Source organism: Pteropus alecto, unplaced genomic scaffold (assembly GCF_000325575.1).
Source record: "Pteropus alecto unplaced genomic scaffold, ASM32557v1 scaffold86, whole genome shotgun sequence".
Taxonomy (NCBI): domain Eukaryota; kingdom Metazoa; phylum Chordata; class Mammalia; order Chiroptera; family Pteropodidae; genus Pteropus; species Pteropus alecto.
Genome location: NW_006442109.1, coordinates 16,370,683 through 16,381,449, shown reverse-complemented (window position 1 = coordinate 16,381,449; position 10,767 = coordinate 16,370,683). Strand labels below are relative to the sequence as shown.

General features: G+C 36.4%; 1 protein-coding gene across 5 annotated transcripts in view; it reads left to right on the top strand.

Annotated features, from left to right (window-relative positions):
- Positions 1-9,285, top strand: part of TCF12 (transcription factor 12) — a 292,040-nt gene extending 282,755 nt beyond the window's left edge. For all 5 annotated transcript variants that reach the window (XM_025038866.1, XM_006920328.3, XM_025038865.1 and 2 more), the window contains 2 exons: positions 3,821-3,974; positions 6,918-9,285. In XM_025038866.1, the coding sequence (XP_024894634.1) occupies positions 3,821-3,963 (143 nt within the window). In that variant the 3' untranslated portion in view covers positions 3,964-3,974; positions 6,918-9,285. The remainder of the gene's footprint in view (positions 1-3,820; positions 3,975-6,917) is intronic.
- Positions 9,286-10,767: the final 1,482 nt, after the last annotated feature.

The following is a 10,767-nucleotide window of genomic DNA, read 5'->3' as shown; positions in this document are numbered from 1 at the left end:
GAGATACATAACTGTTCTGCCTCAGATGGGCACACATTTCTATTTCCACTCACTCTTCTGCTTGGTCAAGTTGATTACAAGTTCAACTAGTACTTCTGCCACTGCATCATGTGGACCAAGTTTTCTCTCTAGTTCTCTCACCTCTGTCTTATGGCATTGGTCAATATCCATAGGCTCAGTACTTCCCACAGACCAGTAGAGAGTAATCCTATGTAACAAGGCAGAGAACAGCCAGCCTTTGCCTGCTGCTCAGCATTAGTGCTTTGTGTCCCTGTTCTTTAACTCTGGTCTCCCACACTGTTGAATTTACCTGCCTAGACCTGTGTTCTTTCTGTCTTCTCTACTTCTCTGTACTCAGTTTCTTGCCTGCTATACCCTAAGGGCGTCCACTAGGTTGTGCTGCTTAATAGAATGCCTGGTCATGGCCCATCTTGGTGTTGCCTCACTTTTTGTGCCTTAACCATGTCATTAAGGTATCAGGGCTTCTTTGTTGATCCCTAATCTGGAATGCTATGACTTCTTGGGCTAGGTGCACTGGCATACCTGTGTGTCCTTAAAGGCAAAATTGTGATTTATATATGCTCATCCACTGCTGACTCAGACAACTTCCCCAACTGTTTTATTTTTCAAGAAGTTTGATGGAATCCTTAAGATGCTTTGAAACTTCATTTTTTTAAACAAGCATTTACTGGACATCTCCTCTGTCCCAACCAGCTATGTGCTATTAATTAATGAGTTATTAATTAATACACGCCCCTTGAGAGGTTCTATCATCAAACTTGCTTTTTTGCATATTACTTATATATTTTCATATCTGAAGTTACAAATGCCTCATCCTAAGCATTTTTGCAAAGAATTTATAGATGGAACCTTCAGTTTCAGGCCCTGTTTCTAACCTCTCTTCATTGAAAGCAATTCTGTCTTTCTTATTTATTAGATATTTATGTAAAATTTTATTTAAAGAAAGTTGGAAAAGAAAAAAGAATAGGAGTAGACAGGTGTTGACAACTATAACCATGGACCCTCAGAATTGATTACAGAAAGAATACTCTTTTTAAGGAAACCAGAGTTTGAGAGCTAGAACACATTTTCAGAAAAACATGCAACAATAATTAATTTATCCATCCACTTCCTTCCAGTATATGTAATGAATAAGAATGATGAATAGATTATTTCATGTATAACCAACCACCACTAAAGTGAGATACTTGCTCCTATTGTCTTAAGACTTTTTAAAATATCTGTAAAGGGTAAATGTTAATAAAACCTGATCTTCAAAGAGTTATAGACTATTTTGAGATATTCATAAAGACATTATGATTGTTGCCCACTCATCTGTGGTGGGAACAGTTGTTCCTTCAGCCTTCAGTGTCTCCTATTGTTTTACCAAATGTTTTTATTTCATTGTGTCTGACACCCTTTGTTTCACTCTGAAGGTAACAAGACACCTGTGCTCAGTGGTCCAAGTACATTCATCCTCCTCCTCTGCAGCCCAAGATATTTTCTACCTTGACTCTACTCGTTTATTGTCAAGACCATTACCTCTGTCTGGTCTGTGAAAGTCTTAACTGTCTGGACAACAGTGGTTCCAGAACTTAATACTGTACAACATCTTCCCTTTTCATAGTTTATTAGAGCTGGAATACAGAGTCATCTGTGTTTTTAAAAACATTTTTTTAAAGATCAGAAGTATGTACTCTCAGATCCAAGCCATAAAAATGAGAGATTATCTCTATGTTTGAAAAAATGTTATAAACACCATGCCTGGGTGGATCTTATTCATTCATTTGTAAGATTTGATTTTGTAGTAGTTCCATGTAAGTCTAGAATAGAAAAGCTGAGTCTGAGAGAGGATCTAATATCTAGGCTCTTCTGGCTGCCTACTAACTTTCTGGTCACTGTCATGGGTACAAACTTTTTCACACAGTCTGAAAAGCTCTGTATAAGGAGCCATTGACTTATTATAGAGTTTGAATAAAACAAATACAATGAACTGTAAATTCATTAGGGACTACTTTAATATTTATAACAGCCTACCTTCCTCCCATCCTCAGACTCTGGGCTTCAAAGCCCAGAGCCTTTATTTTACAACTTAATGTAAAAGCCTTGGGATCCATGTGTAAGTTTCCTCCTTGAAAGGCACTCCGATGTATGTCTGTCAAACAGGGTTCATAACCCCTTCATGCAGCCCACAATACCTGTTCGTTGTGTATGGCAGCCCCTTCAGAGTTTAGGATAGCCATTGTCCTTCCCTGGACTTTAACTCTTAACTACAGCAGTTTTGAGGTATTTTGGTAACCTATGCATTTGTAAGAGCTTCTTCATCCTTGCAGGGTCCCTACCCAGCAGTCCTGGGGCCCAGCAGTTTCTATAAAGACATACATCTTGTCTGCATGTCTACTTTGGACATCCTCTGGACTCTCTGGGCTCCCCTCTGGTTTGGGATGGTGCTCCAAGACTGTATCTGGCTATCCATAACTTACCATCCCTGGACAAGTGGTTATGCCAGGAGGGCAGCCAGACCCAAGCCTAGCAGTGCATCTGGAGAAAAACAGGAAGAGTGACTTCCCTTCCAAGCCTCAGATTTTGCCAGAGCACTTTTTGTGCCTTGGTGCCCCACACATTAAATTCCATCTGGTCCCCACCATTTCCAATTTAAATTAAGCCTTTACATTTTCATGACTACATTTTACCATTACCATTTTACTAATCCTCAGCAGATTTCACATATTCCCTTCACGTTGATACTCTCAGCTTTACTAAAGATTAAATAACTGGGCAAACATTTCCTCATCAAACTCTTCCAGTAGTCAGTTCTATTAGCTTACTTCTCTTCCAATGATAGTTTAGGAGCAATAGAACTATTACAATTTTCATTTCTTGGTCTCCTAGTGAGTTTGAAGATGAATGAACTAGGACAGTGGTTCCCAAGTCTGGCTGGTCCCAGAATCACCTGAGGCTTTTCCTTTTTCCAAAAAAATGTCCAGACCCTACCCCCTGCAGATTTTTATTTAGTTGCAATGAGATGGTCAAACATCGTAGGCTTAGTATATTCATTGATAATATTCTCCTCATCACTAAAACTGCACTGAAATGAATACAAATAGCATAACCCACAAGGGCAGATGGGAGAGAAAACAATAGTAGATGAGAGAGCAAAAAATATATATAAGGTAGGAAAAAAGTAGAGTAGTGGTAACTGACTTAGAAGAAATTAAGTGGAACAGGGAGGAATACCAACAAGAAGCAGAGCATTTTGTCACACAGAACCCTAAACCCTGAAGGGCTCTGTACTTTGGAGGTACTGATTATTGGAGAAAGCATCAGACCTAAAAATAGGAAGATTGATTGAAGGTCTGCTGTGGAAAAATTGTATCCCTACATCTTCCCTCTACTTCATTGCTTCTGCCCTGTCTTTCCTTCCACCATAAAAGACAGGAGGAGTATTTTCTGGAAAAAAATGAAATCAGAAAGGCTGCAAATCTGGAACACCAAGAAGAGCAGCGAATGGGTGAGGCATGAAGATGAACAGTGAAACCATCAGCCCTGTGTCCTGCTTTGCTTCCTTAATGCTGGCAGCAAAGTATATTCACCCCCATCTTCAAGGAAACTGGAGAATTATTTTCTATAGAAACTAAATACTCTAGAGAAAAGACCTCCAGATTTAAGAATTCCTGAGTAATAATGTCTCACTTTTGGATTACCATAGAGTGAAACCCACAGGAAGAAAAAATAACAGCAATTTGCCCAGTTTAAGACCTAAGAGTCCCTGATTCATAACTATGACTATAATGATAAAAATTATTTTTCTCTGTTTCAGAGAGGAATCTTAACCCCAAAGCAGCCTGCCTTAAGAGAAGGGAAGAAGAAAAAGTTTCTGCCGTATCGGCAGAGCCGCCAACCACACTGCCAGGAACCCATCCTGGGCTTAGTGAAACTACCAACCCTATGGGTCATATGTAAACATCAGCCAGGTAAGTAAGGGTATGAAAAGAAAGTACAAGGAAATCACCTGCTTTTTCTTAAACTGAGTTAGAATTTTGAACAGAATTTTCTGCAGGCACTGGTCCTGGTAAAGGCCACATGTAATTGGAATCCAACAGTTTACTTTTCTGTTGTATAATCGTACTTAAGAGAGCCAGTGTCATTTTATACAAATTACAGTTCTCTTCAAAGTGTGCTGGTATCCTGTGATTACTATAAAGATTGTTGGGTTTTTCTGTTCTGGATCATCATGTATACTCTCTCAAATGAATGTCATTTTGATCCAAGAAGAAAATAGTGCAAAGGCTCTTCTGTCAAAAAATTCTTTTGCTACCTCTCATACTCCTCATTCCTCTACTCAGAAATATTTGACTGTATCATCAACCAGTTTTCCATTAACCATCTACCTCTTCTTTGCTATGGAATCTTTATACACAGTTACTGCTTGTTTCCATTTGGATCAGTAGTGCAAGTTTGTGAATATGCATCTTCCTTCCCTGTAAGCATATCATTTACACCTTCTGGAATCTATTGATGAATGTAAAGGTGTTATATATGATAGAACCAGAATCCCCTCTCTCTGGAATTTTACTTGTTGAAAGTTTGTTCTTTTATCTTCTCTTCATGGACTAAACACAATTACCTTTCTTGTGATTTTTTTTTTTTTTTTTTTTTTTTTTTTTTTTTTTTTTTTTTTTTTTTTTTTTTTTTTTTTAACAAAGTGACGAAAGTAATGTGAGGTTATTGCCCAAGTAGTTAATGTGAATCATCTTTTTTTTTAACTATATATTCATGTTATCTATAATCCAAGTTGTAAAGTTATTATTTAGGTGGCAGAAATTAATATAGACTGTAATTAAATATTTTGGGCAGTGACATTTTAACTAGCAGCATGGTTTAGGAATAGAACTGGTACCTTCACTTTTATAATCTGCCTTCAGCAATGTGTAGTTCTTTTCCCAGTTTTATCAGCAGATTAATAGCAGTAAATAAAGATGAATGGATGGAAGGTATGGACAGGAAAAAAATTTCATTTGGTCAGCTTTATGGTTGCCAATTTGAGCTGAAAGTCTGAAATTTGATAGAATATTTTGTGAACTACAAATATTAAGTCAATAACTCACCCTTTCCTGAAGAATTTGGTTCCTACCACCTCTACATATATCCTTCCTAGGATCAAAAGAGACCAAAACTGAAGATTTCATTTAGGGACAAGAGAATTGTTTAAGTGACAGTTATAATTCGAACATTAGCAAACTGGAGAAAACTGTAAGCCACCTCCACCACAAAAAAATATCCAGCAATCTAACTGATTATGCATGTCAAAGAGACTTTTGGCAAGAGCTAGTTAACTTGCAGATCCTCTCAAACCCAAGCTACTGTTTCATATTCTGTGGAAAATACAGAATATCGTGAAAAAATTACTTTTGTTCAAAAGTAAACTTGGAAGTTATAAAATCATGCCACTGTTTCTCAATGCAAAGGTGACTTTCTGAATTGGCAGATCATTTAGAAGAAGAGTGATGATGATGATGAGAGGTAACTTCTTATGCTCAGGTCCCAGGTACTCACTGGGCTGTGAAAAGAGCGCTTCATATATTCATCTGTCACATTTATCTCATAGCCTGTGTCTTATGTTTTTTTGTCCCTCTCTAGTTTGTTGTACCCATTTCCTCTTATTTTCTTACTAGTTTCACTCTAGCTCTTTCTCATTCAGTTCTCCCAATCTCATCTCTCTTCCCTCATTCTGTTTACTTTCTTCTCTTTTACTGCTTTTATATCTCATACTGCTTTCATATCTCTGCCCTTATCTGTGTAATAAGGGAATTGCCCCACTTAGGTTAAAATTAAACCTAGAACATTCTCACCTATCAAAAAGAGATCAAGAATCTTTTTTTAAAAAGGCTTCAGATGATAAATATATTAAATGCACTTTGTTCCATTAGATTTCATAGGTTAGTGTTTATTGTCTTAAAATATGTCTTAAAAGTTGCAAATTTCATAAAGGTGTTTTCTGGTTTCACCTGATAACTTTCAATTCTTTATAGAAATGAATAGCAGATTAAAACTAGCAAGAAACTGGGCAACAGGAAAATGGCTGCTGGAATCAAAATAGCTGATAAATGACCACAGATTGAAAGACTGTGAAAGCACAAGGATTTGCCACCATTTAATGTAAAGCCAGGTGGCTCTGAGTATCTCAGTTATCCTCCCTAAGAGCATCAAATCTAATAGGAAAAAAAAAAGTTCTGTGGTTATTGTTTAATTAAGAAGTGAAAAGTATGATTCTTCCTAAAACTATTTTCATCAAAAATGGCAAATATCAGAGTTACTACTATGTATATTATGTTGAGAAAATAAATGTATAAAATTTTTACTGTAATAGTAAAGTTTTCTTAAAAATTCATTAAGCATACATTTATCGAGGACCTACTATCAAGAAACTGGGGCCAATGTGAAAAGGTCCCTGCCTTTAGAAACTTTCAGTGTAGAGGCAGCAGATGGAAACTTTTAAAACATAGTATGATGGACTGGATGTAGCCATTAATGTATGCTTTAACATTGTCTCTCCACTCAGAAATGAATGAGTAGAACCTCAAAGCTCAGGTATTGCCAACTCGAATGCTGCCAAAATTAAGGTTTGAATAATTGTCACAGCTGTTATATAATCCTATATCTTGTGATTCTATAATCACATGATCACCTTTAAAAATCTTATCACATACAACAAGTAAAACCATTTCAATTACTCCTTGAATGAAAGAGGCTCATTTATAAATAAATCATTTAGCAGACTGCTAATGTAGTGTAAACCCTGCGTATAAATGAAGAATACCAACTTGTTTTTGTTTTTTGGGGGGAGAGGTGCTTAGTTTTAACAGTGATGTCCTAATTGGTTCTCTTCTCTCCCTTGGCTGCTCTCCCTGCCACAGTTCCAGAGTTATCAGTAGGCTAGATAGAAGGTGACCTCTCCTCATAAGGACTTGGACATCTCAGATAATCTGAAGACACAAACCTGATAGGAGGGAGAAGAAAAAACAAACACTTGAAGGAAGAAACTCAAATGTAATCCTACGATCAAAGCAACTGGTCAACACTTCCATCAGAAGTGAAGATAGGAAGCTCATCAGATAGAACGTCAGCCCGTGAGACGTTTGCAGCATATCATTTTGTTGCAAGCAGTGTGTCGCTTCTGCACAATCAGAGACTGTCTCGATCTCTCCACTCACCGTGGAAGTTGCCTTGTGCCTAAACTGAATTGACAAATGCATTGTAACTACAGATTTTATTTATTGTTATGGAACTGTAAGGTCTACATATAAAGGGAAAGTTAATGTGGAAAGCTGATCTACACTCAGCTGATGCCAGCATTCGTTAAAGCTGTTCACGTGCAGAGAACAAAGCAGTGACAACCATTGGCCCTTAGCATTCCCGGCATACCTATTAGTGTCTTAAAAAGGAAGGGAAAGTCTTTCGTTGCCCTCTCCTATCCTTTTGCCATATGAATAGTGTTTTCCATGAAATAGGAAAATATTACTTGGTATTGCATTTTTCTTGCTCATTTTTTCATTCATTTTTATTTTCTCTTTGTGGGTGTTATATTTGGTCTCTGACTCTGAATAGTTTATGGTCACAGTCCAGAATCCTCCATGTAGCCCTATGTGCTTTGCATATTTACCTTACAAAGATAAGCAGAGACCATCTGTGACCATGGCCTAGCTAAGATTTTGAAAGGGGAAATTTCGTCCCCTAGATCTTCCCCAAAATAAATATTGCTTTATTTCTAATAATAACCAAGACTTTTCAGGCTTCTAGGTTTCATAGGAAAGCTTATAATAGCAAAAAAGTGTAAATTACAAGGGAAGAATCTAGAAATTGCTTTGTTTTCCAAGCAGTAAGTACTAGATATAGTACTTATAAAGTGTTAGCTATAAGTAAGCACAAGATGAATTTAAAATACAAAGATTTTCAGGCTGTGGTTATGGTGAACGTAACAAAACTCAGTAGTCACCAAGGCAGGTAGCATAATAAATGAACACACCACTCTGAGGCTAATTACCTAATGGAATACAAGAGCAATGGTCACCCGTGTTTCCTTATCCTAGCCTTTATTTCTCTCTCATTTAGATAGCTGGTCAGTGAGGAGGAATTCAGTGGGTGATTTAATCAACTGCAAACCATCTGCCCCTGTCCCAAGAAGATGAGCCAGATTAGCATTAAACCAGTACATGTCAGCCCATCTTAATACTGTGCATTAAGGCACCCCTCTGTCTCTAATCCTTAAGAGTTGTTTTTTAAGACATAATAATCAGTTTGAACTTCCATGAAATCTGTCTTCCACCACAACAACCTGGGGAGAAAAAAAACATGCAAAACAATGTTGACTTGGCTTAATGATTCCTTATATAGTCAATATCAACAGCGGCAATCAGCACACAGAAGAAAGAACCCAAATCACTATGTAATTAAAGATGTCTGTTAATTTGAAAGAACAAAAACAGGACAGAACTTCAGATCCTGCAATCAGGATGATTCCTAACAAATCAGTCGTTTGTGAATTTAGTGGACTTTTTGGTTATTTTAATTTGCGTATATTCTCCAATTACATCAGACTCTATCTGTGGCCTTGTTCTTCATTTCAGTGTTAATCAGCTAAACAGAAATTGTTGCTTATGATGTGTGAGTGAACATATGCCACTGCCTGGCCTTTTTTCTTCGGAGCTTGTTGTCTTTTTCGCTATATTAGACTTTGCAGTATGCCCAGAAGCTTTCCTTCATAAAATAGAAAGAAAAAAACATTTGGCTTATTTTTCACTGTAGCTAGTCTTTTATACAATAATCTTGTAAGAAAATTTCTTGAATTCTAAATATTACTCTTTCTAGATTTTTGAAATCGAAAAGTTTTCAGTAAAAAGTTTCTTACTTTATTTTATTATATTAGGTAGTAAAAATGTAGGGTTATCTATCATAACCTGTTCATTAATATCAGAAATTTACAATAGCATTTTAAGACCATAGTAGGATTCTAGCATACCGTGTAGTACCTATGGAGTATTGTTAAGAGCTAATTGTCCGAGATGAATTGCTTCTCATCTTGTTCTCCAGTTTCCATTGTTGGTTTATTGCAGATTTGTATCCTGTGTCAAATTCAAGGTATTATTGATAAACCTTTTCAACCAGCAGCAAGAAGTTCAAAATTTTTCTGTCACTGTAACAGAAAACACAATATGTATATAACATTTATGTAGCAATAAATGTGCCATCTTTTTTTTAACATAGTAAACTAGTGAGTTTTTTACATTCCTCTGTCAAAGAATGATGCATTTTGTTTTCTTTTCTCCATCTCATTCCTCCCAGAAATGCCCACAGTGCTTTTCTTTTTTTACTCCACCTTTATGGAAACAAAATTGACATATAACAATGTGAAGTTTAGGGTGTACAACATGATGATTTGATATCTGTGTATATTGCAAAATGATTACCACAATAAGGTTAGTTAACATATCCATCACCTTACCTCACATAGTTGCTTTTGTGTGTGTGTGGTGAGAGTTTTTAAGGCCCATAGTGCTTTTCATATCTGCATTATCTACATTATTTGGGAAACTTGTCAGGACAGCATCAGACTTGTAGAACTAAGTTGGTAATTGAGTCAGCTTCTCTGGGTTGTGTATTTCTCCTACTGATAGTGGCCTTTTAGCCTTTTCCTGAAAGTTGACAAAACATCAATTAGTAGTTAAAATCTACTCATTTGCAGATTTAGAGAAGAATGAAGAAGATGGGAAAAGACTCAAATGAGACTTTTCAAGTGAACATTCTTCAAAGCACTTTCACATATTTTCTTCCTTTTCTCACTAAAAGCCTATGTCATAATTAGGGAACATAATTATTTACTATTTTCAGATACAGTGTTCTGCTTTCATCCCAGTTTTCACACACACCACCACCAAAAATATGCATAGTGATTACCTATGAGGACTTCATGCCGAGCAAGAGCTTGGGAAAAACAGTGGATGGACTTTCTATAGGGTATGTGTGCGATGCCCATGGTAGTTACCACATCCTCTCGGGATCCTGGCAAATTGCTTCTCTCGGTGAAGGATGAAATCCACTGTTCACACTGGAGGCCCAACGGATCGTTTTACTAATTGTGGGATTTGTTGAAAACAAACACTTTAGTTTGTTTCTTGTTATACAAAATGATAAACTAAGTTAAAAGTTCCATTTAAGAAGAAAATACAGGGCTGTTAGAACTGAAATGAAATCTAGAGACATTTCATCAACTGCCTCATTAATCGATTTGTAAACGCTGAAGCCAAGAGAGGTTGTCTCCAATAGCACATAACTGTTAACACTTAAAACTTTTACTAAAAAAAATCTCCCTACCTTTATTTTCTCTTCTTTCTCTTTATAGATTTTTAGGCCAATTCTGTTTGGTGGCTTTAATTTCTCTCTACTACATTGTTTTTCTTTCATTTTTCTCCTCTAGTTCATATATTTTTTATTCCATGGAAACATATATATCACATCATGTGCATGTGTGTATATTTTAAAGGTTAAAGAGTATTAGCTTTGGCATCAAACAGCTCTCAATTCAAATCCAAGCTCAACATCTAATTAACTCCATTTCTTTATCTGAAAAATAGAGGTACATACTAGAATTGTGTAGGTATTGAATGAAACAATGTATGAGAAGTTCTTACCATGGTTCCTGTCACATAATAAGTACTTAATAAATGATAAATATTTTTAAAATAGTAGCTTTCCTTATAACCAGCTCTC